Source organism: Notolepis coatsorum (genome assembly GCF_963971535.1).
Source record: "Notolepis coatsorum genome assembly, chromosome: 1".
Classification (NCBI taxonomy): domain Eukaryota; kingdom Metazoa; phylum Chordata; class Actinopteri; order Aulopiformes; family Paralepididae; genus Notolepis; species Notolepis coatsorum.
Genome location: NC_140165.1, coordinates 306051513 through 306078907, shown reverse-complemented (window position 1 = coordinate 306078907; position 27395 = coordinate 306051513). Strand labels below are relative to the sequence as shown.

The 27395-nt window shown below is 45.2% G+C and overlaps 2 protein-coding genes across 2 annotated transcripts in view; both read right to left on the bottom strand.

The window, feature by feature from the left end:
- Window positions 1-119: 119 nt before the first annotated feature.
- On the bottom strand, window positions 120-3024 carry lim2.3 (lens intrinsic membrane protein 2.3; the record flags this gene model as incomplete). The annotated part of the gene is made up of 4 exons (XM_084327232.1): window positions 120-299; window positions 515-649; window positions 1243-1392; window positions 2850-3024. 4 exons carry the CDS (start codon window positions 3022-3024, stop codon window positions 238-240), a joined length of 522 nt encoding a protein of 173 aa, XP_084183358.1. The 3' UTR covers window positions 120-237.
- A 15326-nt stretch (window positions 3025-18350) lies between these two features.
- LOC311225643 (roundabout homolog 2) overlaps window positions 18351-27395 on the bottom strand; it is a gene marked incomplete at both ends in the record, with an annotated part of 117249 nt that continues 108204 nt past the window's right edge. Inside the window, 9 exon segments of the mRNA XM_084311026.1 lie at window positions 18351-18499; window positions 19576-19764; window positions 21864-21980; window positions 22223-22638; window positions 24809-24947; window positions 25644-25833; window positions 25835-25935; window positions 26805-26944; window positions 27051-27093. Coding sequence (XP_084167152.1) covers window positions 18351-18499; window positions 19576-19764; window positions 21864-21980; window positions 22223-22638; window positions 24809-24947; window positions 25644-25833; window positions 25835-25935; window positions 26805-26944; window positions 27051-27093 — 1484 coding nt within the window.

Below are 27395 nucleotides of genomic sequence, written 5' to 3'. Positions count from 1 at the left end.
CTCTGATCAAGTTGTTGTTATCATGGGACTTTTCCACAATAATTATGTTAATATCTACTGTATTATGACAGGGATGGTGGATTTATTTGTTTTAACTGACGACAGAAACATATTCCCATTTATTCAGCTTTTTCTTTAATGGTCAAGTTTACAGGAAATGACAGGTGTGTAGGAAAGTTAGTTCCTCATAGCTATAAATGATGAACCAGTGTTTTGTGGCGTGTTTGCTCAGTCAGGTCAGCGTGAGTTAGAGTTTCTTGGGCATTCATGCATCCGGTAGGCACACATGTAGAAGATGCCTGGAAAAACAAAATCAAAAATCAATACGGTGTGTATTCTCAAAAGACATCAAGTGAATCGGCTTGTTTTTATCTATTTTAAGCCCTCCCTCTTTTTGACCAATCACCCTTTGTTTGCCTGAGGGAAGCACACAGTTGTGATTGGCGGATCCAGAAGTTGTGAACTGTCAACTGGATATAGACGCCCATGTTCGATTCGACCACACGGCACCTACCTGAGAAGAACATGAGCACCACGGCCACCCAGCCCATTATATACGACCACGAGAATCGCCAGTTCCCGTATCGTTTGCCATAGTAGTTGACCGTCACCCCCGTGTAGACCGCCATCGCCAGCAACACGAAGAAGCCTGCAGAACACGAGATCTATTAGCTGCTGCAAGAGGGATGGAGGGTAAAGGGGATGCAGTGCTCTTCGAGCTTACCCCACAACACTTTTGAACAAAAACAGCCTTTAAAGGTGGAATCTGTAATGCATGTTTGTATTGAGCCGTACTGTACCCATTCCGCATCTGTTAATAAAGTTCTTAATCAATGTCGAACAGCGACCTATGGGGCTTTGTTTAAATTTTTTGTTTTGGTCTGATGTGGGTTGGAGTTGAGTGGGGAAACTGGAGCGGTTTCTATTGTTGGCTACAAATTCACAGTATAATACGTTACTATATACATATATATAACACCTGTGTGTATATATAGCCATAGTAGAATGTATATATAGTAACTTATACTATCCCCACTCAGCTCCAACCCACACAGACCAATAATGTAAACTTGGTGCAATACCTAGCTGTTTCCCCCCCCCCCCCAGTTTAAAGGCATCATAGATTCTCTGTATGATATACATTTGTGATTTTTTTTAGTAAACTTAACTTATTGAAATTTGTTTCAACCGACTAGACTGTAAACCTAAAACAATTTCCACCATATTGGAGGATTCACTTACAGGAGATGAAGAAGAGGATGCCGGCTGCGAATGTCTTATCAAACCCATCAAAGGAGGAGTAGTGGATGAAGGCCATGACACCGATCACAATGCCAATGAAACAGGCCAGCAGGGAGAGGATCATGAAGGCCCGTGTGGCGTCCCAGTAGGCTGTGAATGAGGCCAAAGAGAGGGAAAGATTGAGACCAGGTTAGCTCTGGAATCATAGGTGTATTATAGAAATGTGACCTGAACACTGGTCCGAGATCTGTACTTAGTATTACCCCCCCCCCCCATGAAGCCTTCCTTTGACATTTGAAGCTTAAAATATTCTTGGCTCCCTAGATAAATATGAACAAAAATGGCAACGGGGACAGTTTTTATTGTCAAAATATGAGAAATCTAACATTTAATTGGGTTCAATTTGTTAAACGAAAAATAAATAACGAATTGTTTTCCCATTAAAAACACGAATACCACAATAATTAGCAGCCTGGCAAATTCTTATGGACAAAATAAATAATAGATGTGCAATTTCAGCTATTTACTTTCACTTATGAGGGTGATGATTTACATTTTCTTTGAACCCTCAGGAACTGAACAAAATAACACCCAGAAGTCAACTACATATCCCATACTGAGTATTCTGAGCCCACTGTACACCTAAAGTCCCATTACAATAAGTCCCATTCAAATGTATTGAGGGATGTTGAATCCCTTTATTTGCAAGAAGTTGTAACCAGTTAAAGGTTAGAACTGTCTCGCATTTTGAGTGTAAAAATCAAGCCTTTTTTTGTTCATATTTCCCTAGAGCGCAGAATAATTTCACTTCTTCTTTTTCTTCGCTTCCACTAAACTGAAGTGACCCGGCCCTGTGTTCATCACAGTTAGAGCGTCACGCTCCATGATTCAGTGACTGGGAACAAGGAGGAGGAGAGGGTGGGGGTTGAATCTGACTACGAGGACCAGCTAAGTGAACGAGATGGACATTCGAACAGAGTCTTGTTCCCTTACCAGATATTCGAACAGTCTCGTTCCCTTACCAGACATTCGAACAGTCTCGTTCCCTTACCAGACATTCGAACAGTCTCGTTCCCTTACCAGACATTCGAACAGTCTCGTTCCCTTACCAGACATTCGAACAGTCTTGTTCCCTTACCAGACATTCGAACAGTCTCGTTCCCTTACCAGACATTCGAACAGTCTCGTTCCCTTACCAGGCATTCGAACAGTCTTGTTCCCTTACCAGACATTCGAACAGTCTTGTTCCCTTACCAGACATTCGAACAGTCTCGTTCCCTTACCAGACATTCGAACAGTCTCGTTCCCTTACCAGACATTCGAACAGTCTTGTTCCCTTACCAGACATTCAAACAGTCTCGTTCCCTTACCAGACATTCGAACAGTCTCGTTCCCTTACCAGACATTCGAACAGTCTCGTTCCCATACCAGACATTCGAACAGTCTCGTTCCCTTACCAGACATTCGAACAGTCTCGTTCCCATACCAGACATTCAAACAGTCTCGTTCCCTTACCAGACATTCGAACAGTCTCGTTCCCATACCACATATTTGAACAGAGTCTCGTTCCCTTACCAGATATTCAAACAAGAGTCTCGCTCCCTTACCAATGCTGTCCGTGTGTGTCATGCATTTCCCCGGCACGCAGTAGCGCCACAGGCCCTGGTGCATGTAGTTGTTGGAGTGACGGTACTGCATCCAGTAGTCCGTTGCCGTGGAAACGATGAGGAGTATGTTCCCGATTCCGGCGCAGAACAAGCCACCTCCCATGAAGCTGTACATCCTGAAGACACCGACTTAACACGGAGGGGGAGACGGAGCGTGTCAGGGGTCTCGCCACACAGTGACCTTCTGATATAGGTTAACAATCCCCCCCCTCCCAACATCTCCTGGTTGTTGCATGGCTGTTTGGTTGCATGGTTGGTTGTCACTTATATATTTTTTATTTTATTATTTTTTATTTAACCTTTATTTATCCAGGAAAGCGATTAAGAACAAATTCTTATATACAAAAGCAGCCTGTCCAAAAAGCAAAGGCCTTTTGTGGGAAGGGGGGGGGGGGTGGGAGGCTGTAACAAAAACAAGGTTATGTACATGCATGCAAGTAAATAAAATACAAAATGACAGTAGCAATAGTATACAAGGACAACAATAAATAAGGGAGAGATAATGAAAGGGAGAGAGGGAAAAAGAGAAAGGACGAGTGAGAACCAGAGGGAGAGAGAGGGAGAGCGAGAACCAGAGGGAGAGAGAGAGAAGAAAGTGGGGAGAGGGAGGGAGGTAGGTGAGGGAGCTCAGGGGGAGGAGAGAATAGTCTGAGGGCGATGCGTGCGATTGGGAGGCAGTCAGCAGGTGCAACAGTCGGTTAAGATCTGTTGCAGATTTTTGTTTAAAAGCAGTGAGCGATGTGAGGGCAGTGAGTTTAAGGGTGTTTTGTAATGTGTTCCAGTCAGATGCAGCAGCAAATCGGAAGCCACCTCCCATGAAGCTGTACACATCCTGAACACACTGACTTAACACAGAGGGGGAGACAGGTTAACAATCCCCCCCCCCCAACATCTCCTGGTTGTTGCATGGCTGTGTGGTTGCATGGTTGGTTGTCACTTATATATGTTTGGTTGTCACTTATTATATACTTGACCACATGGTGCACAATTGCACAGCCCTGGCCTATTTTATTTTATAATTCTATTCTGTTCTATTGTGCTTCGCCCCTTCTATTTTAATTTAGTTTATATTCCATTTGATTTTATTCTACCGTTACCGTCTGTCCATTAATGTCGCACCAAAAATGACCAAATCAAATTCCCTTGTATGTGTAAAAACTATACTAAGTTAGGCAATAAAGACCTTTCTGATTCTGACTTGCCAGGAAAAAGATAACGATTTGTAGATATTCAGCACAAGGGTGATGTCAGTATGTAAAAAGTATGCAACATAAGTTACGTGCCAGAAAATGATAATACTATATACAACTTTCATAAGGCCGACAGTCAGGTAGCCAACTCAGTGCTTTAAAGTCATCAGCGTATCAACTTTAGTCTATGTTGTTGTGAGCATATGTTTCCACAAAAAAGATAAACCGTTTTGTATTGACGTAAAGGTGCTTTGCACAAGCACACACACAATTCCACACGTCTGAAAATGTTCCATATCGATTACTTACCTTTATCTCTTTTTCCTCAGAAAAAGTCAGAGATTCCAATATAACACGGGGTTGTCACAAGGCACGGAGGAGCCCAATATTGCCCAGGGTGGCAGGAAAGTTTTGTTTGTGCGTAGGAAACCAGGCGAACAAGCGGGCCCGGTGGAACAATGGAGCTCGCTGAGCCGTGACCAATCACAGGGGATGAGTTTTGTGTTTTAGGGAATCTGCTGAAGATACAGAACCGTTAAAGCGCTGTGCAAGTCTCACTAATACTGATGACACACGGCTTTCAATTCAGCATGTCGCACAGCCAGCGACACACTAGTCTGCCACGGGCTCCCACAGGACTTCTGGAAAAAGTCAACTTCACAGAGAATATTTGTTGAAATTAATTAGTATAAATATTTGGTCTTCTCTTGTATACTTTGTGAGCCGTGTTTCACTGAAAATGGAACACTGCTCAAAATCTAAATTTGAATATGTTATTTCCACGGTCTAAGACAGTTCAATCAATATATGTGAAACATGAGCTACTAAGTAAGTAAGTATATGTAAAACATAATTTTTATAGCACTCTTCTCAGCACGAGTGCACAGAGTGCTTCACAGCATTTTAAAACTCAGTAAAAATACAAGAAATAAAAAATAATGTGAAGAGAAGAAAAAACATTAAAATGAGCTAAAACAACAGAATAGACAATAAAAAGACAAACAGAAAGAAACGGCTATGGGTGTTTACAAAGCCTGCCTGTAGAAGTATGTTTTTAGCTGTCTTTTAAAAATGAGCTCTGAGGGAGCGGTTTTCAGGTTTAAGGGGAGGGCGCGTTACTCTCTCCTCCAAAGTCAGAAACCAGAGAAGTAAGAATCAAACTTGTGATGTCATCAAGTATGAAGTCTGGAGCTGCTCCGTTGACATTGAATGGGAGACTGATTTTGTGGACAGACAGAATGTTTATTTTCTTTATTTATATCCAAATTAGCTTTATTCTATAGTAGTGTTCTCAGTCCTGAACCAGAACATGTACCTATGAACTCAGAACATTCCCCTGGGTGTCTCTCAGTGTCATCTGTAACACATTCATTGTGTATGGAGCAGCTTCACGGTCAAGTTCAAGTTTATTAGCATGTCCCAAACTGAGCAATTCATGTTACAGCAGATAATATAATAAGAACTCCAAAAAACACAGTAAACATACATAAACAAGAAGAACATAGACAGACATGTACATGGTCACAAGATCAGATAATGATAACAGTCAAGTAAGCAACTACAACCATCCCCCCACCCACCCACCTCAAAGCTACCTTCTCCTGCTTCCTTTATTGATGGCACGAATGGAGGTAGGTATAAATGAGAATTTAATACCAATTGTTGGCCGGAAGGCAATAATTGATATTCCGGATTTATGGGGTGACAGTTGTCTGCTCTAATAGATTACGCTTTCTTGAGCACCTGCTCGTCATATATATGACCCAGACAGCTAAATTGTACCCCCACAATCTTGCTAGCCCCCCTCACAACACTGTTAAGGCCATTCTTTTGTCTAATGCCAAGGTTTCCATACCAACAAATGGCAGCAAAGGAAACAACAGACTATGAAATCCCTGTAGAACAAAAACTTTATACTTGATGACATCACAAGTTTGCACTCTGGATTTAGATTGGAGAGTTGCTCATTCTCACTAATATCTTTGTACTGTTTTAGACCAGAGGAATAACATGTATGATTTCTGAAATTGGGCGTAGTCCCCTTTAATGTGTCTAATTTTGTGTGTTTTTTATCTTAATGGACAGCAACATTCGTTTTCACAATAGATCATAATGATAGGTATGATTTGACCATATATTTCTTCTATCATATCCTTCAACTACCCTTTAACTATTAACTATAATTAACTAATGCAAGGTATGTGATTTTATGCTATGAATAAAACTCCACAGTATGCGTTTAGTATAATATGATGGTAAAGAAGACATTACAGAAACTATAACCAGCGTTTTATTTGTCATCCATTATAATCATTTGTGGACAAATTATACTGTGACTTGTCATCAATGCAGTTTGTGTTGAAGTTTAGTCTAAGATGGTTTTCACTATTGAGATTATGGTTGAAAATGTGTTGAGAATCAAACCAGAAGCTATTCTTTATTTATTGCTGTGTTCCGTAAAGTAATCCAGAACTGTCCGATTTAAACTGTATTTTTTAAACATGCTGTGGTCCAACCGCTGATTAAAAAGCCTAACCTGTCCTCTCTAAATTCAGGCCTATTTCCAAGCTCCCATTTTTCTCCAAAATCTTGGAAAAGATTGTACTTGTCCAATTAACACATTCATTGCCAAAAACAACATCTTACGTTTTTGGGCGCCAACCGTTCAGTGCCAAAAAAGATTTTTGGACCATTTGATCTTTTTACTTTGATCCCCGCTCTACAGACCTGCCGGGAGCGATCTGCATCATTTAGGAACGTCCCCACACATTAGAACTGCATTCTGATCGACTATCACCAGGTGGCAGTAATGTCCGTGTCTGAACTGCAATTGCTTGGGGGTTGATAGTCAGCTTCACTTTAATTTTCTCCTAGGTTAGTGGCCCTTCCTTCTGCTGGGACAGAAATTCACAGTGCTCGCCTCGGAATTCCGTTGCATAAGCCTATTTGACCATCGAAATGTGTATAGACATATACACTGGTAATCGCGATGGCGATGCAATCACTTGGAATTATTCTTATTGGAATACCTTCCGGCTAAGGTAAGGTACATTCTATGTCTATTTTACCGAATCTGAAACGTGTTTTTCTAACGATCACAGTCCTGTTTCACCGGACGAAAAACATGGTCCCATCTTGCACTACAAGTAACGCTTGTCAAAATGAGCCATACCATGTCCCCACAGCTGTAATACAGAACACACACACAGCTTCGCAAACATAGTGAAATGACCGTGGAAACTACTATAAGGCTGGCAACCTCACAACACAACGCGCATACAGCGTGGCAGTCAAAGTGTTAATGTATTTTCTAGACACACATGGCATTCTGGAGGTTTTCCAATCTGGTTTTAGAGCACTGCACAGTACCGAGACGGCACTCTTAAGAGTTTTTAATGATATCCTTTTGGCCACTGATCCTTTTGGTGATTCTCTTATCCTTGTGCTTTTGGATCTCACCGCTGCCTTTGACACAGTGGATCACAATATTCTGCTCTCCCGTTTGGAGTACTGGGTTGGTATTAAAGGCTCAGCCCTGGAGTTTTTCAGGTTTGTCTGAGAGAAGTTTTTGTGTTAGCCTGGGCGACACTGTATCCTCCACAGAACCTCTCCCCTGCGGGGTGCCCCAGGGCTAAATTCTTGGGCCAATTTGATTTGTGCTATATCTGCTCCCCTTAGGATCTATATTCCGAAAACATGGCATCTCCTTTCACTGCTATGCAGATGACAGTCAGATCTACCTGCCATTGAAAAGGAACAATTGCAACCCATTGAAACCATTGTTAGCATGCTGGTGACTTGGGCCCCCTTGGACCTTTTGTGAAGCCAACTGTCACCAATCTAGGGGTAAAGATTGATTGTGACCTTAAGTTGGACAAACAGATCAATGCTGTAGTGGGGAAGAGCTTTTTCCAACTTAGGAGGCTGTCCAAGGTCAAACCTTTTTTATCCCGTAGTGTTTTTGAAACGTATCCATGCTTTTATGACCTCTCGCCTTGACTATTGTAATGCATTATATGTTGGCATCAGTCAGGCCTCCCGCTCTCGCTTGCAGTTAGACCAGAACGCCGCTGCTCGTCTGCTAACTGGAACTCGTAATCGAGAGCACATTTCCCCCTTTACTGGCTTCCCTCCACTGGCTTCCTGTGCGTTTTAGGATAGATTTTAAGGTTTTACTGTTTGCTTTTAAATGTCTAAATGGCTTGGCACCGGGCTAACTCTCAGACCTGCTGGAACCTTATGTTCCTCCGAGGTCCCTCAGGTCCTCTGATCAGCTCCTCCTGGCTGTTCCCAAGTGCAGGCTGAAGCTTAGGGGGGACCGGGCTTTTGCAGTGGCAGCCCCAAAGCTCTGGAATGAGCTGCCACTGCATGTTAGGCAGGCCCCCACTCTGCAGGTGTTTAAATCACGCCTCAAAACTCATCTATTTGCTTTGGCTTTTTAAACAGTTTGAGAGACCTGCCTTTTTTATGTGACATATTGTATTTGTTTTTATTGTGTGCTTTTATATTTTTATCTTATGTTGTGGGACTTAGGGCCCGTGTCGACCGGGGACGTTTTATGAGTTGTCAGCTCCTTTCTGTCATTAATTTCTATGCTACAGACGCGACAGGCGCGCTCCTTTTCCCAGTGCCGCGCCTCGCGTTTTAGCGCTCTCGGCGGCAGCGTTTTTGGGCGGAGCGCTCCCAGCGCCTAAAGTTGAAACTAGTTCAACTTTTGGAGAGGAGCGCGCTCATCAAGGTAACTTTTTCCAACCGACCAATCAACATCGAGCAAGTGGGGGAGCCGCGGCAGTCGCGAGACTCAGGAAAACGCTCTGAGCTTTTTTTTTTGCTTTTCAAAGCGGTCCGTCTTGAAAAAAACGTCCCCGGTGGACACAAAGCCTTATGCAGCACTTTGGTCAACTTTGTTGTTTTTAAATGTGCTCTATAAATAAAGTGGATTGGATTGGATATGCTCTAATCACATGGTATACACAAATAAACGAAATCAATACATAATAAAGTAACATAATCTTTGTCCCCTAGATTAAAATCAAAATCAACATATTTGCTAGCCCTTCACCTATTCCCCTCACCATCCTGCCTCCACTCTCAGCAACCTTGGATCCTATGAGCAATTTAAGAGAGCAAGAGACAGTAGAGATTGGGGAACAGAAGAGACGGGCAAAACAAAGGATGATTTGTATACGAAACCAGGAGAGTCAACCCTATCATTTCATTCTACCGTTTTAAATTGTCAACCATGCCCAGACCAATTTCATAGGCACTGGAAAGTTGCGGGCACGTTTCGAAGGACAAAAGGTTTGGTAATGTTATTAACTTTACGAAAGTCAGTACATGGTCTATACGTTCCGCCGGGTTTATCGACCAACAGGCAAGGCGACGCCCAACTTGACGAACACAGTTTGGCAATTTGGTTGTCCAACATATATTGAACCTCATTTTCCAAATGCTTGTGTTTCTCTGGCAAGACGCGATAGAAGCGCTGCTTTATTGGTGCTGCCTCGCCCACATCCACATCATGTTCAATCAGATGTGTGCACGAGGGTACATCTGAAAATAGAGCAGGATAGTTGTTCGCAGACGAGCCCCCAATTAGTCACAAACGGGTAAATTGTGACAAATAGGGAGTCCACACGTGAAAGCAAGTTAACAATATAATTGATTGAAACCTATATAACAAACAATAATTGACATAAACCATATTTGCTAGCCCTTCACCTATTCCCCTCACCATCCTGCCTCCACTCTCAGCAACCTTGGATCCTATGAGCAATTTAAGAGAGCAAGAGACAGTAGAGATTGGGGAACAGAAGAGACAGGCAAAACAAAGGATGATTTGTATACGAAACCAGGAGAGTTAACCCTATCATTTCATTCTACCGTTTTTAAATAGTCAACCATGCCCAGACCAATTTCATAGGCGCTGAAAAGTTGCGGGCACGTTTCGAAGGACAAAAGGTTTGGTAATGTTATTAACTTTACGAAAGTCAGTACATGGTCTATACGTTCCGCCGGGTTTACCAACCAACAGGCAAGGCAACGCCCAACTTGACAAACACGGTTCGGCAATTTGGTTGTCCAACATATATTGAACCTCATTTTCCAAATGCTTGCGTTTCTCTGGCAAGACACGATAGAAGCGCTGCTTTATTGGTGCTGCCTCGCCCACATCCACATCATGTTCAATCAGATGTGTGCACGAGGGTACATCTGAAAATAGAGCAGGATAGTTGTTCGCGGACGAGCCCCCAATTAGTCACAAACGGGTAAATTGTGACAAATAGGGAGTCCACACGTGAAAGCAAGTTAACAATATAATTTATTGAAACCTATATAACAAACAATAATTGACATAAACCATATTTGCTAGCCCTTCACCTATTCCCCTCACCATCCTGCCTCCACTCTCAGCAACCTTGGATCCTATGAGCAATTTAAGAGAGCAAGAGACAGTAGAGATTGGGGAACAGAAGAGACGGGCAAAACAAAGGATGATTTGTATACGAAACCAGGAGAGTTAACCCTATCATTTCATTCTACCGTTTTAAATAGTCAACCATGCCCAGACCAATTTCATAGGCGCTGAAAAGTTGCGGGCACTTTTCGAAGGACAAAAGGTTTGGTAATGTTATTAACTTTACGAAAGTCAGTACATGGTCTATACGTTCCGCCGGGTTTACCAACCAACAGGCAAGGCAACGCCCAACTTGACAAACACGGTTTGGCAATTTGGTTGTCCAACATATATTGAACCTCATTTTCCAAATGCTTGCGTTTCTCTGGCAAGACACAATAGAAGCGCTGCTTTATTGGTGCTGCCTCGCCCACATCCACATCATGTTCAATCAGATGAGTGCACGAGGGTACATCTGAAAATAGAGCAGGATAGTTGTTCTCGGACGAGCCCCCAATTTGTCACAAACGGGTAAATTGTGACAAATAGGGAGTCCACACGTGAAAGCAAGTTAACAATATAATTTATTGAAACCTATATAACAAACAATAATTGACATAAACAATGAATATGTATGTATAAGAATCAGTGATGAATGCAGTGTGTGGATGAGTGAAAAGTGAAGTGTGGTCTAAGTAGGAATATTATCATTCAATGGGTGGTGGATAACCTGTTCATAGGAGATGGAGAAGCAGAGGGAGAACGTTAACGAGGGACACATATATACAGGCAGCTCTCAATTCACAGGTGAGTCTAATTGGGCTGACGAGCCACCCACTCTACCATGCTCCTGGCAGTAGACTCACCAATCAGCATGTGGAGTGGGGGCCATCACAGTACTAAACATCTAAACTACTGCTGTGGAGTATATGAGAAAGACCTATGGCTCTGACACTAAACATCTAAAATACTGCTGTAGTGTGGAGTATATGAGAAAGACCTATGGCTCTGACACTAAACATCTAAAATACTGCTGTGGAGTATATGAAAAAGACCTATGGCTCTGACACTAAACATCTAAAATACTGCTGTGGAGAATATGAGCAAGACCTATGGCTCTGACAGTACTAAACATCTCCAACTTCATGATTTTATAAGTAAATGTTACGTGTATCAGTGACAACCTGTAAACAAAGAGGCCGGTTAAGATGTTCGATCCTAATATGAAAGATTTAGTGATTTAATGCTGCCTTATCTTGACTTTTGTCTATTTAGCTGCTGTCTATTTTATGCTCATTTTATGCCTTATTTTATGTCTACACTTTATGCATTACTCTTGATCTGCCAATATTGTGCTGGTTCTATGCCTACAGTATGTCTGTTTTACTGCTGTGAAGCACTTTGAGCTGCAATTATTGTATGAACGGTGCTATATATAAATACAGTTTATTATTATTATTATTCTTTGACATGACTTTGCTCATGGAGCTAATTGGTTCCCCTGTAGTCTTCATGTTCTTCCTCTTGGCTGAATGCTTTCACATGAGCGATAACAAGCAAAACTATGACTTATACTAGAGGCCATAATATCAATGAGGTCACTGAACAGTACACTTATCCTGCATCGACCACACATGACCACTAGATGGTGCCTTCCATCAAATCTTATTAACAAACATAAGCGTTTAATGAATCTGTCAGGCTTTGGATTCTATTCAGTTGTATCCTCTCTCTCTCTCTCTCTCTCTCTCTCTCTCTCTCTCTCTCTCTCTCTCTCTCTCTCTCTCTCTCTCTCTCTCTCTCTCTCTCTCAGATCATGCTCTGGTATCACTGGTGAGTTTTTGGGGAGTTTCCGTGGCAGTGCCCGTCTCTGTCCAAGGTAGATGTTCTCTTTGATCTTTAACCCAAATAGATATGCCCTCTCTCTTTATCAATAATGGCATCATCCGTGAGTGGAATTAAACTTCCAAGAATGATTTGATAGTGGATAGACTGCTTTCCTTTATATTGTAGTGATTGTTAATGGTACATAATTCACCCACGGAACTATTGTTAGGAACAAGAGTTCCGCCCGAACATTATAGGAGGTGGCACTACCTGCCACCACGGGTCAGTCGACTACACGCAACGTAGCAGTAGCATGTTGTATGTGTGTACCAAATAAATGCTGTTCGCTCTACCTCGAGCTACCGTCTCTGACTCCCATCTCTCGGCACTACACTGGTGACCCCGACATTGGTCTCGCTGAAGTATCAGGGACCGAACCGAACATGGCAAACGATGCCGTTATTATTCGATTGCCGGAGTTTTGGGAGCATTCTGCGGCGGCGTGGTTCGCGCAAACAGAGGCGCAGTTCGCCCTACGAGGGGTTGACGACGACGCCGCGAGATATTACCACGTCGTCTCGAGCCTCGGGAGCACTATAGCGGCGAGGACGGTAGGCTTCATAACAGCTCCGCCTGCCCGGAATAAATATGAGGCGTTTAAGACGCACCTACTCAGAATATTCGAGTTGTCACAGTCGGAGCGGGCCCGACGCTTGCTGGCTATACGAGGCTTGGGGGACAGCAAGCCTTCGGATCACATGGAGATGATGTTAAACCTGCTAGGTGCAGAACGGCCTGATTTCCTGTTTATCGAACTGTTTCTCAGGCACATGCCGCCACACGTGCAAACGGCACTGGCCAATACAGCGACTACTGATCCCCGTGCTTTGGCAGAAGAGGCTGACCGCTTCTACCTGGCCACTCGACACTTTGCCCCAGGGCTAATAGCCTCGACATGCGGTTACACGCCGCAGGGGGGAGGGGCGAGGAAGATCAGGAGCAGCGCTGCCGCAGGCCTGTGTTATTACCACGCACGTTTCGGCGCGAGGGCGACAAGATGCCGTTCCCCTTGCACTTTCGTCATAACGCATAAACGCAGACACCTGCGTCCAGTAGCAGCGGTGAGCGCGAGTATGTCGAACCGGCTGCTTTTCATTAGAGACACACTCTCCGGTTGCAAATTCCTCTGCGACACCGGTGCTCAGAGGAGCGTCCTGCCAGCTACGAAAGAGGACACCGCCGGCGATGATAGAGGTCCACGCCTGACGACCGCCAACGATACCCCTATCCGCACCTACGGTAGAAGGACCGTGGAACTGTGTTTTGGGGGCCAGCGGTTCACGTGGGACTGCATCACGGCCGACATTTCGTTCCCACTACTCGGGGCGGATTTCCTGGGTGCACACGGTCTCCTCGTGGACATTAGACATGGCCGCCTAATAAATGCACAGACACGGGCTTCGTTGGCATGTGTCCGCGATGAGGCGACATACGGCGGCCTTCTTACAGCTTTCACTGACCACGAACCCCTCACGACGTCTGAGTCAAAGGTGGCGGAGCCATGGTCGGCACGACAAGAGCTCACGTACGATTCCGAGGGCGCCGCGGGACACGTCGCCGAGAAGCCCAGCGTCGTCATCGGAGCTGTACAGCCGGACCTCGACTACGTCGACAGGGGCTCGGAACAGGCCTCCGACCACGACATCCAGGCCCTCGGGACTGCAGATTCCAGTCTACGCCTGGAGGACGTCGCGATTGGTCACTCGGGTCCGACGCTGCTGAATGACCTATCCACCGGACACCCTAGCCCACAGGCCCCTGGGGACTGGCGAAGGCTCGCCTTTGAGGTGGGGTACAACCACCACAAGATTGAACCCGCCCACGTAGACATTTCCCAGCCCGTAGAGCTGGCCCTCTCCCCCCGCCGAGGCCGTCCGCCGTTACCCCGGGACCCGCCGACGACGGAGCCGCCGTTGGCCTCGTCGACGTCTGTGCCCCCGGGTGTCGGGGGGGACGCGGGCGCTTGCGCCGCCCCTACCTCCCCGCCCCTGGCTTTCCGCACTCACCGTGGCCGGTTCATGCCCCCGGGCGCCGTGGAGGGCGCAGTCGCTTGCACCGCGCCCCCGGTTGTACGCTCACGCCGCGGCCGGGTCGTTGTCTCTCCCCGCCGTGGAGGTTTTGACCATGGGTGAATTCTGGGGGGGCTTGTGTAGTGATTGTTAATGGTACATAATTCACCCACGGAACTATTGTTAGGAACAAGAGTTCCGCCCGAACATTATAGGAGGTGGCACTACCTGCCACCACGGGTCAGTCGACTACACGCAACGTAGCAGTAGCATGTTGTATTTGTGTACCAAATAAATGCTGTTCGCTCTACCTAGAGCTACCGTCTCTGACTCCCATCTCTCGGCACTACAATATATATATTAAAACAAAAAAAAGAAAATCACCCCTTGATCTGATTACGTTCCATAATGATAACAATCCCATCATGATCTCACTGATGTAAGAGAAAACACAAGAATGTACTGCGGTCACAATAGTGTCTTTTCTCTACCGACCGTTCATATTATCATATTATCACATCATATTATTTCCCTTATACTTGGGGAATTTGGATTTCCTATGATTCTAATGACAAGTAGCCTAAAGCACGTTTGTTATGTCGAGGTATGAACCTTCGCGCTACCTGAATGAATCATTTGAAGAAATCATCTAAAACAGTCATCCTGTAAAAACGTGCGTGGGCACTGACTACTACACTAAGGGGATGCTGCTTGTTGTGTCGGGGCAGTGTTTCGTGGGCAGATGTGAGGTGGCCATTCTGTAACTGAATGTGTCTGTTTTGAGCCAAGCAGCGGAGTGTGGAGAAAACCACCGAGACCCTAATCCACGCGACAAGCCTAACAGCATAAAAGAGAACCCCCCCCTTAAATTCCATAACCCATCTAAATTGCATAGGATTATCATTATCCTCAAGCGTACTGGGGCCATTTGCTAAGGGCAATAGTCCTCTCTCTCTCTCTTTCTCTACCCAGATATACAGAATAAAATCCCAGCTCTGTCGTACTCATTCATCCGTTTTATGATATATATTTTTGAACCAATAAATCACCACTTTAAGCCTCTCATATCCCCGGCATCTCTCTGATCCAGATGTCCGTGCATGATGACGGATCTCACAACACGATATATATACAGTATCTATCTATAGCCGATGTCCTCGGTGCTGCTTGACGTCCTCGGAGCAGTTTGATGTCACTCTTAACAGATGTCACTCTTAACAGGTGTCACTCTTAACAGATGTCACTCTTAACAGATGTCACTCTTTAACAGATGTCACTCTTTAACAGACTCCCAAGTTCATTTCAGACTTTCAGCGAGCCTTTCTAAACCCCGGGCCTGCAGGGTGACTCAGGTGGAAACCCTGAAGCTCACATCTCTCTTTATCTTTCTCTCTCTGTCTCTCTCTCCCTCATCTCTCTGTCTCTCTCCCTCTCTATCTCCCTCCTCTCTCACCCTCCTCTCTCTCTCCTCTCTGTCTCTATCCCTCCTCTCTCTCTCTGTCTCTATCCCTCCTCTCTCTCTGTCTCTATCCCTCCTCTATCTCTGTCTCTCTATCCCTCCTCTGTCCCTCTCTCTGTCTCTCTCCGCTCTCTCTCTCTCTCCATCTCTCTCTTTCTCTCTCTCCCTCATCTCTCTCTCTCTCTTTCTCTCTCTCCCTCTCTCTCTCTCCCTCCCTCCCTCCCTCCCTCTCTCTCTCTCCCTCCTCTCTCTCCCTCTCTCATTCTCCAGGTGCTCCTGGCAAGGTGGTTGATTTAACACACCTCAACACACATCCGCTCAAGTTTGATTTCACACGTTAGAAAGCGCCTTCCGCGCTGTGCCTCCTTGTAGCAAAACAGGAGGAAAATTCTGATACTATAGAAGTGTTTGCCAACATTTCCCAGTGAATCGAGGCATAACAGATGGAGCCGACGGAAACACAAAGCAGAAGACATACCGACATATGTTTTCAGGTATACGAAAAGGTAATTCAGTTTGCAATATTTATTTAGAAAACTAGGGGGAAAGCAGTTTTGTAACAAATGTTTTATTGGTCAATTTACAAACTGTCAAATTCTTGATAGAACAAACACTGGTGATCAACAGGAGGTACACACTCACACACTTGAACTCACGCACGCACGCACGCACGCACGCACGCACGCACGCACGCACGCACGCACGCACGCACGCACGCACGCACGCACGCACGCACGCACGCACGCACACACACACACACACACACACACACACACACACACACACACACACACACACACACACACACACACACACACACACACACACACACACACACACACACACACACACACACACACACACACACACACACACACACACACACACACACACACACACACACACACACACACACACACACACACACACACACACACACACACACACACACACACACACACACACACACACACACACACACACACACACACACACACATAACCTAGAATGAGGCTATTCTATCTGGTCTTGACAAGGTCATTACATGTGTTTTGAAATAGGTTGACTCCACAATCACAGAAATAGAAACTGTAACGCACACATCGCACACAAACACACGCACACACACTCATTCTATCTCTCTCTTTCTCTCTCTCTCTCTCGCTCATACACTTGCCCAACTATTTAATGGGCTTTGACTCACTCTCTCTTCATATAATATCCTTCCAGTCGTTGGTTAAACAAACATTATGAATCCGTGGTAAAGAGTAAACATAAGTTACATTCAGTAATCTGCTGTATAATAATGTGTCAGTCGAATGTTGCTTTCTCTCTCCTAAAAATACAATATTCTCTATATCCCAGATAGTACCATACCAGATCATATCTTCAAAATGTTGCAAAGATGTCTATATACACATGGAGCCGGAGGGCAAGGAACCACAGAGATACCAAATAAATTAATGATAAAAAAAAGGAAGAAAAATGAATAAAAACATAAATAGAAAAGGCAGGTGGCGACGCCTCGACGCTTTTCCTCCTGTCTTCGGTTCGTCATGGCAACAGGCGTGGACGTCGGGGGAGGGGGGGGGGGGGGGCCTCCTGTCACATGGTCCTCTTCTATCTATATGAGGTTCTGGAAAGCAGAACACAACACACTCTGTGACCACGGGCCTGGTGCCAACGCTGTAATCCAAACACTGAACGTGTCGTTTAGCCCTGGCTTAACCACTGAAGCACTCTGTACAGAATAACGAGGAATACTGAGCACTCTGCGAGTCCTGAATGGAGAAATATGTAACGCTTAACGATGGCGGCAATGGCTGAACTACTTGCTACAAAAAAAAAAAAAGAAGATGCTCTGAGAAAATAATTGAATGTGATGTTGGGGTTGTATGTTGATGTTAACATTATAATCCGTACTGCATATTGAGGTGAAATGTGAGTTTGGTTGCTATGGTAACTAAGGTATCTGTGGCAGAAACCATTGGAATGGCGGGGCACGGGTAGAAGGGGTCAGGTCTCTTAGGTCTGTTAGTCTTGAATGAACCGCCCTTTCTTTGGACAGACTTTGGTGATACACCTAGCCCTTGAAACCTCTCCTGTTACCTTTGTGAAATTATTACTATTAAATTATAATATATATATATATATATATATTTTTTTTTTAATTCTGTATGTCTGTGTGCATAATATGAAATGAAATATGTTAGTCCTGATATGAACTACATCTACCCTATATTTGGCCACCATGTTGAATGAAGTTCGGGGGCAAGAGGTTCATTCTGAGAGGCAGGTGGAAACGTCCCAAGTGTTTTTTTGGGTCACCGTGGGCGTCGGCTCCCCATCTAAGACCCGCGCGCCAATTAAGACCTGGGGGAAACATTTGGCATTTATTATCGCGGTTTCAAATCAAATGAACCAGTTGACAAGCGGCCAACGTGGCAGTAACTCTCGGTGTGAACTGGCGCTGTGCCGGGGGGGGGGGGGGGGGGGGGCTCATACCTCGTCTCGTCTCCGGGCGGCGCCGGGGCCCCTGGGTCCGGTGGAGGGCTGCGAGGAGGACGCCCTCCCGCCCAGGGAGCCGTAGCCTGACATCTGGACCCTGGGCAGGAAGCTGGACTGGCCGTACGGGATCACGTTGTCATCTGCGGACGACATTGCGGTTAGCATGACCTCAAATTACTCAAAAGTGCAGCTGGAAATGGGGCGACAGTGGCTCAGGAGGTAGAGCGGTTGTCTGGTTCAATTCCCGCTAGTAGTAGTAGTAGTAGTAGTAGTAGTAGTAGTAGTAGTAGTAGTAGTAGTAGTAGTAGTAGAGTAGTAGTAGTAGTAATAGTAGAGTAGTAGTAGTAGTAGTAGTAGTAGTAGTAGTAGTAGTAGTAATAGTAGAGTAGTAGTAGTAGTAATAGTAGAGTAGTAGTAGTAGTAGTAGTAGTAGTAGTAGTAGTAGTAGTAGTAGTAGTAGTAGTAGTAGAGTAGTAGTAGTAGTAGAGTAGTAGTAGTAGTAGTAGAGTAGTAGTAGTAGTAGTAGTAGTAGTAGTAGTAGTAGTAGTAGTAGTAGTAGTAGTACTAGTAGTAGTAGTAGTAGTAGTAGTAGTAGTAGTAGTAGTAGTAGTAGTAGTAGTAGTAGTAGTAGTAGTACTAGTAGTAGTAGTAGTAGTAGTAGTAGTAGTAGTAGTAGTAGTAGTAGTAGTAGTAGTAGTAGTAATAGGGTGGCGACAGTGGCCCAGGAGGTAGAGCAGTCATCTGGTAATCGGAGGGTTCCAGGTTCGATTCCCGCTCCTCCGCCAGTCAGCATGTCAAAGTGTCCTTGAGCAAGACACGTAACCCCTAATTGCTCCCCTGATGAGCAGGTTGGCACCTTGCATGGTTGCCTTGTGAATGTGAGGAAAACTTGAAAGCGCTTTGGATAAAAGCTGCAATATAAATGCACCATTTTTATTCACCATTTAGAAATCATATGGGTCAAAAGAGGTAGACTGACTAATACAGTGCAGCGCTTTCTGTCTCGGTGCATTCGTGTTTGATCCAGGCTTGCTCTCCTTTTAAGTCAGAGGGGATTTGCATACGTACGAAGCAGCCGCGCTAATAGCATCTAGCCACTCACCCGTCCTGACTGCGAGTATATTATGTAAATGACTACAGATGTGTATTTCTGTTTGAATGACAGATCGAATCAGGACTTCAAACGCAGTGGGAGACGATTACGTGCTGGACATACCTTGCAGCAGCCACTTTGTAGGCCCTCTCTTTGGGGGCAAGAAGTGCTCCCCCTTCTTCTGAAGGTTGGGGGAGTTGCTCCCCTCCTTACTGTCACTGTCCACTGGGTTCCGGCCGCACCCCCCCAACACGTCGGCCAATAGCTGCAGGGAATCGGCCGCCGGGGGAGGGGCTGGCGGAGGGGGCAGATCTGAACAGATACGATTGTGAATGAATTAATGAATGATCATTACATTTATATAGCGCTTTTCTCTAGACTCTAGACTCAAAGCGCTCCCCACAATGTAGGGTGGAAATGGCCTCCTTCACCACCACAGTGTAGCACCCAAACTTGGGCTACACAGGCTCAATGGCTGCCATACACACTGGCACCAGGCACACATCACACTACACAATGGCTGAATGGCTCAGGAGACAGGGATTGATATCAGCCAATTAAGGGGGGGGGGGGGATGATTAGGTGGCCTTGATGTCAGAGACCTGATTGGGAATTTGGCCAGGAACGTCGGGGAACCCTCTACTCTTTGCGATAGGTTTCTTTAACCACGGACCTCGGTTTTAGCGTCTCATCCGAAGGACGGCACTTGCAGCTGTACGGTGTCCCTATCATGGTAACAGGGGCATTGTTACTGACACTGAGTTCCCCCTGCTGGACAACAACACCACTTTCCGACAACGGCCTTGACCGGGGCTCAAACCGGTGATCTTCCGATCATGAGTCCGGAGCTCTACGCATTCGGATTATGATTCGATTACGATTAGTAACTCCTCTAATTCACTGCATAAAATGAGAATAGTTGCTATATTAACACGATTTAAATGATGCAGGTTTAAGGTAGAATCTGTAATTATAGCCCCTGTAAATATCCTAACCCAACCCCCTCCAATGTACAGTCATTTACCTAGTATGGTTTTGTCAATAGTCCAATGTACAATTTTGTTTGTTTGTACAGTGTCTCCCCCCCCCCCCCAATGTACAGTTTTGCTTGTTTATACAGTGTGCCCCCCCCCCCAACCACCTCCAATGTAGATTACCCAGTATGGTTGTCAATATCCCAGTGTACCCAACCCCCCCCACCCAACCTCCTCCAATGTACAGTTTCTACGTCAAATGTATATACTCCCTTTTCCTGACTCCTTCTGTATCACAAACAGTACTGTATTTGCAAATCTGGTATGTCATAAATGTATAGATGTAGCAGTACTGACTATCTGTATGTCATGTACCGTAATTCCTCTAATAGTAACCGGTATTCAAATACAAGCCGGGTCTCTATTAATGGCCGGGTGCGCTCTTGAGCTAAGCAATTATAAGCCGGCCTCCTAATACAAGCCGGGTTACTAATATACTGAGCTGCATACTGAGCTAGTTACTTGATTTCACTTTGAAAACGTTGAAATGACCAGTGACCACCTGTAATTGCACTGTTTACTATTTCATACAGTACTTGGTTTCAATAAATGAACCCAGTACATTTTACTGGGTTCAAACTGACACAAAATGTTGATTTATTCATTATGATCTGTTTGAAAATTAGAAATATAGGCCTCTCTCTTATACAGGCCTCCTCCTAATACAAGCCTGGTACCCGCTACAGTTTAAGCAAATACAAGCCCGGGTCACTATTAGAGGAATTACGGTATGTCATATATGTCCTGATGAATTGAAAATGGGGGACCCTGATGTAAACAAGACGAAAGTCTTTCTCTGGTCTGCATCCCCTTAACAATTGTGTGTATTGAGCTGTACTGTATTGTACCCATTCTGCAATCTGTTAATAAAGTTTTCAATCAATCAATCAATCAAACAGTGACCAGTAAGCAAAAGAGACATTGTTTTGATGTGTGGGTTGTAGTCGAGTGGGGGAGGGGTTGCTATTGCACACATTTACACACCGATGGCAGTGGCAACCATACAAGATGCCAACCTAATCATCGGGAGCAGCTAGGGGTTAAGTGTCTTGCTCAAGGACACTTCGACGCGACGCCTGGGAGCGGTGCCGGAATCGAACCTGGGAACCTTCTGATTACCGGACGACCGCTCTACCTCCTGACCCACTGTCGTCCCTCACACTATAATAAGTTACTAAACTCCAACCAACACGCAAATTGACCAAAACTAAAAGTGTAAACAAAGTGCAATACCAAGAGGGGCTCTTTTGCCTAGAGGTCGCTGTTTGACGGCGTTACAGATTCTTTAAAAAGCCTTTAAAGACGACCTCCGGCGAAACTAAAGCTTTGTTTTCCCCCATGAGAACTTGACACAGCGCACTAAGCTATGAATCATACCTGCTTGGCTGTGCGGCTCTCTCCTGTGCGATCCATCCCTGGGGGCTTTCTTCTTGGTCCTGGGTCTGTGCGCCTGTGCTGCAGGGTTGGCCTCCACCAACAGAGCGGGACATTGTCCTGACAGGAAAGAGCAGTAATGTCACCCTCTGGATATTTAGAGGAACTACGAGGGAACATTGGCAAGAGTTGAAATAAATCTGATTTGATTTTCATGTTCAAAATGCTTCCCCGTTATATAAGATTACAGAGCGATAAATAATTCACGACACCGCGCTCCAGTGAGGAGGTGAGGCCGACCGTCGGGGACAAACACGGATAATCCTGTTTATGCGGCGCACGTGGAAGTAGCTACAACCAACCTTTGCCGCTCCTCTCCGACACGAGGTCCCCCCCCTGGAAGGCGTCCGCCCACTGGCCGGCGTGGTAGAGCCCGCTGCCGTCCAGGGCGTCCTTGTTGGCGAACAGGTCGGGGTTGGAGTGTGTGACCTGAGAACCCGACCTGTAGCGGGCCAGCGGGTCGGAGCGCTGCAGCCGGGGGCTCTGGCCGGGCTTGTGCGGGTCCCACTGGGGGGAAGGAGGCGGCGTGGCCGTGGCCTGCAGGCTTTGGCCGGGCTTGTGCGAGTCCCACTGGGGGGAAGGAGGCGGCATGGCCGTGGACTGCAGGCTGTAGGTCAGCTCCTCTCCTCTAGAGGACAAGCTGGAGACCTCCTCCCTGGAGCCGTCCATCAGATAGGTCCTGGCTGGCAGCGGAGGACACCAGTCCTCCTCGTCGGAGCTGCAGAATGGAGCGGGATGTGACAAAGGACTATGAACATGCTGGAAGTTATACCTATACACTGTAACCTTTTAAATGTTACAACATTAAGAGACATTTCTTTTACTACACATATTTCAAAAAAGAAAACTATGAACCAGATATAAAATATGTAAATAAAGTACTAATCAACCACAGGAAAAACATTCATATTGTACGTTATGTTACAGCCATAAGTAATATATTTATGTATTTATGAAAATGTACAATGTGTACATATTACATGTAGGCCTACTGTACATATATTACATATTCAAAATCTTTTAACTTTTAACGTTTTCAGAAAATCAGTTGTGAGCTAACGAAGGAACGAAACCAACCCGTGATGCTCGAATTGGGAGGACGAGTGCCTTTACCTCAAGACTACCGAGACACACTTTTCAGATAGCCTCGCCCAAACCCTAACCTTAACCACACTGTTACCTTAAACTAACCATAACCATCAAACCATGAACCTAACTTTATATCTTAGCCATAACCACACCCATAAAACTAATCATAATCATAATCATAGTGTTGCTGTGTTTGTATCAGGGTGTATGGGTGTCTAGTCTAGTGATGAGAGTTCTCGTCTGCAGCACAATCCTGTTTTGAACTTTTGCCGATACAAAAACGTAAATATATTACATAATATAATAGGCTATACAAGATGTAAAATAATTAAACAAGATGTAAATATATTACTTACGGCTATAACATAACGTAGATTATGTGGTCGATTAGTACTTTATTTACATTTTCTGATGAGACCCGCGTTGCAGCGGGAAAACACAGCTGTGTCGTCTAGAAACACTGGAACCAAGTGGACAAATGTGTACGTGGAGTCATCATTAAATAATTGGGACCAGCGGGCGGGTTACCGGAGGACAAGAGCAACTCCGGCGATCTGCGTTGTCAAACCGTGGAGCCGTCAGGACTAATTTAACGAGAGTATGTGTCGTTTCAAATGGAAATTGCTAATCCAGACTGTCAGATGGCGGGTAATGTCATTACAAAAGACACAGCGCAGTCAGGAGAACTCGCCCCCCCCCCCCCCCCCTCCTCCCCCCATCCCTCCAGTTATGTCCACAATCTAATCTGTCAGAAGCAGTTAGCGGAGACACTCCCCTCTATAACCACAAAGCAACAACCACGTTACCCAATCTGTCCACTGCCTACAGACACAAATGTGTTTATTTTCCTGCTCGAACACACTGGAAACTTCTCAAAGTTGTAGCGTGAGCTGGAAATCCATCTTCATTAAAGTCTCCCTGGCAAGTACTTCTAAGTCCATCATCGAGTAAACAGAGCAGTCACTTTAAATGGAATAATAATCTGCTTACTGGATAAGAGTGTTGAGAGAGGACATAATATATTATAGGCTTATGGTGGGGAAATAAAAGATCCATAACCCTTTCACTACCACACTACAGAAGGTTAACCTTTCACTACCACACTACAGAAGGTTAACCCTTTCACTACCACACTACAGAAGGTTAACCCTTTCACCACCACACAACAAATGGTTAACCATTTCACTACCACACTACAGAAGGTTAGCCATTCACTGACCACACTACAGACGGTTAACCTTTCACTACCACACTACAGACGGTTAACCCTTTCACCACCACACAACAAATGGTTAACCCTTCCATTACCACACTACAGAAGGTTAACCTTTCACTACCACACTACAGACGGTTAACCTTTCACTACCACACTACAGACGGTTAACCTTTCACTACCACACTACAGAGTTAACCGTCTGTAGTGTGGTAGTGAAAGGGTTAACCTTCTGTAGTGTGGTAGTGAAAGGGTTAACCATTTGTTGTGTGGTGGTGAAAGGGTTAACCTTCTGTATTGTCACAGTGAAAGGGTTAACCCTTTGGTAGTGTGGTAGTGAAAGGTTAACCGTCTGTAGTGTGGTAGTGAAAGGGTTAACCTTCTGTAGTGTGGTAGTGAAAGGGTTAACCCTTTGTTGTGTGGTAGTGAAAGGGTTAACCTTCTGTATTGTCGCAGTGAAAGGGTTAACCCTTTGGTAGTGTGGTAGCGAAAGGGTTAATGTGCAAATGTAGAATTGCAGCCGTCTTCATCTTTGATGCTATTCCTTGGGGGAAGGTTTAGGGGGACAGTGGTGGTGACCCCTTACCTGGGTCTCTCCTCGCCCTGGCCGTTCTGTGTATGACCTCTGTCTTTATTGGCTGGAAGTGGCAGGGACAGAACGTCCACCCAGTTGAGGGGGACCAGCTTGGAGGGACGTCCCGTAGATCTCTGCTTCACTAGCTGAACTATAAAGACAAAACCACACAAGTAGGCGACTAAAGGATATCTTCACGAGCAGCAACGTGTAAGCAATCGATAAACACATACTCGGTTCATACCTCATGCTATATCAGGTAAAATAAGATGAAACCACAAAACAAACAAACAAAGATTCCCTGATCCCAGAGACTCAGGAGGTAGAGCGGTCATCCTGCTCCTCCTCTTGGCAGTCGATGTGTCCTTGAGCAAGACACGACTTAACCCCCTAACTAACTGCTCCCGATGAGCAGGTTGGCACCTTGCATGGTTACCATCGCCATCGGTGTGTGAATGTGTGAGTGAACGGGTGGACTGTAAGGCATAACATTGTAAAGTGCTTTGGATAAAAGCTGTAACATAAATGCAGTCCATTTACCATTTACCATTCATATGATATATAATAATAACAATTGATTTGATTGAAGATGGTAAATGGACTGCATTTATATAGCGCGTTTATCAAAAGTGCTTTACAATTTGTTCCTCACATTTTTACCCATTCTCTCACACACCGACGGCGGAGGCGACCATGCGAGGTGCCGACCTGCTCATCGAAGGGCAGTTAGGGGTTAAGAAAGAGTCTTGCTCGAGGACACTTTGACACACTTGCCCCCGGGTGGAGTGGAATCAAAACCCGGGAACCTCCGGATTATTACCAGACGACTCCCAAAGAGATTCTTTACCATTGGCTGTCCTGGCATACTGGGGCTTGGCGTAGTCGGACGCAGACTGACCAGCCTGGATGGTCCACTGGTCCAGGTCCTCCTCCAGGCCCACCAGGCCGTGGTTGGACAGAACCTGGCTGCTGGCGTACGGGTCGGGCCCAGGAGCGTAGGGTGCCTTGGGGTAGGTGTCGTAGTACGAGGCCAGCAGGGTCGTCCTCGGTGGCCGTGGTGTTGATGGTGCTGTAGATGGGGCTGTCGCTGGACGCCGCGCTGTACTTCTCGGACTGGTTGCGGAAGTTGTTGATACCAACTGCCTGGGGGCGACACAGGGATCATACTGGGTTACAGTACACTTCCGCAGGGTCTCAAACTCGCGGCCCGCGGGCCAATTGCGGCCCGCTGGATGATATTTTGCGGCCCCCTACTTGACATCAATGTAAAAAAAAATATATATAGGCCCTATGTACTTTTTTTTATAATTTGTTTTATTATTCTTTTTTTAATGTTGTGGGACTTTGTTCAACTTTGTCAGTGCTGTACAGTTTTAAAACTTTTAAAATCTTAGACAAACAAAACACTTTGCTTTTATGAAATATTGTAAGCAGTCATTTGAGGCTTTATAAAAGCAGCACAATGAACACAAATCTGTCAGTGCCGAGTCCGACCTCATCTTAAATAACAAACAGCATTGCTTGTTGTAGTTAACAAAGAGAGGCAGAGTTGATTTAGCAAAAAAAAAAAAAAATCATATATATAATATTTGATGCGGCCCAGCCTCACCCAGACTCTACCTAATGAATTAATTACATGCCAGTTTGCAACACAGTAATCCAGTAGAGACCTAATTTATTGATATGATATTCCAATATCTATCTAGCTTAATACGATGTGCTATGATGTAATGCGATGTAAAGCTAATGCGCATGACACGATAACCATGACGATGGAACTCTATCTTTGATCTTAGTTACAATATGACTTTTATATGTTCAAACTAGTTACGTTATGTCCTAAATAATCGTGGTGTAACCAATTCTAGGAGTTAAACTAACTAGTAGCTACTAAGCCTCTAGTGTCGACTTTACACTTTAACTTAGAAGATGACTTACACATAGCCGGTGCAATTCAGTGCTGTTATATACTTGATACGTAGCTATTTATAACCTCTGCACCATTTACCGTTATAGTATCTATCTGCAGGGTCCAGTTTGCCGGAGCAACAGTTTACAGAATCCTTGCTGCTGTGGGTGAGGTGCGGAGTGGGCCAGGAGTCTGCTAGCCAGGGGTAGTTGCCCATGGTTGATCCCAGCATGCCAGGTCTGGAAACAAGAGAAGCGGCGGTGAGATACAGGTTGTCAAAATGGCGTTCGTAAGATACAATAGAACGTGGGCAGGTATTATCTGTCTGAGACTGTGACTGCTTACCCTCCGTTGATGAGACCCGATCCTTCCCCGTGAGCAAAGCCAACTGGAAGAAAAGCGGGGGGGTGGGGGGGGGGGGGGGGGGCGTGGGGGGGGGGGGGGGGAATAACAAAACATAGCTGTAAGTTGAAAATGTTCCTTTATAAAAGCACAAGCTTTTTTTTTTTTATCAAAGACCCATCCAAAAAGAATCCACGGCGCTGCAGTGTTTATCACTCTAGGGCACAGAAGCAGTCTATCCCACTTGGGATTAAACTGTGCGAAATTTAATTGTCATCTCATGAAGGGCAAGCTGGCGACCTACATACACTGAAGGCCTTACAAGTGAGTCACAATACGTCTAATAGT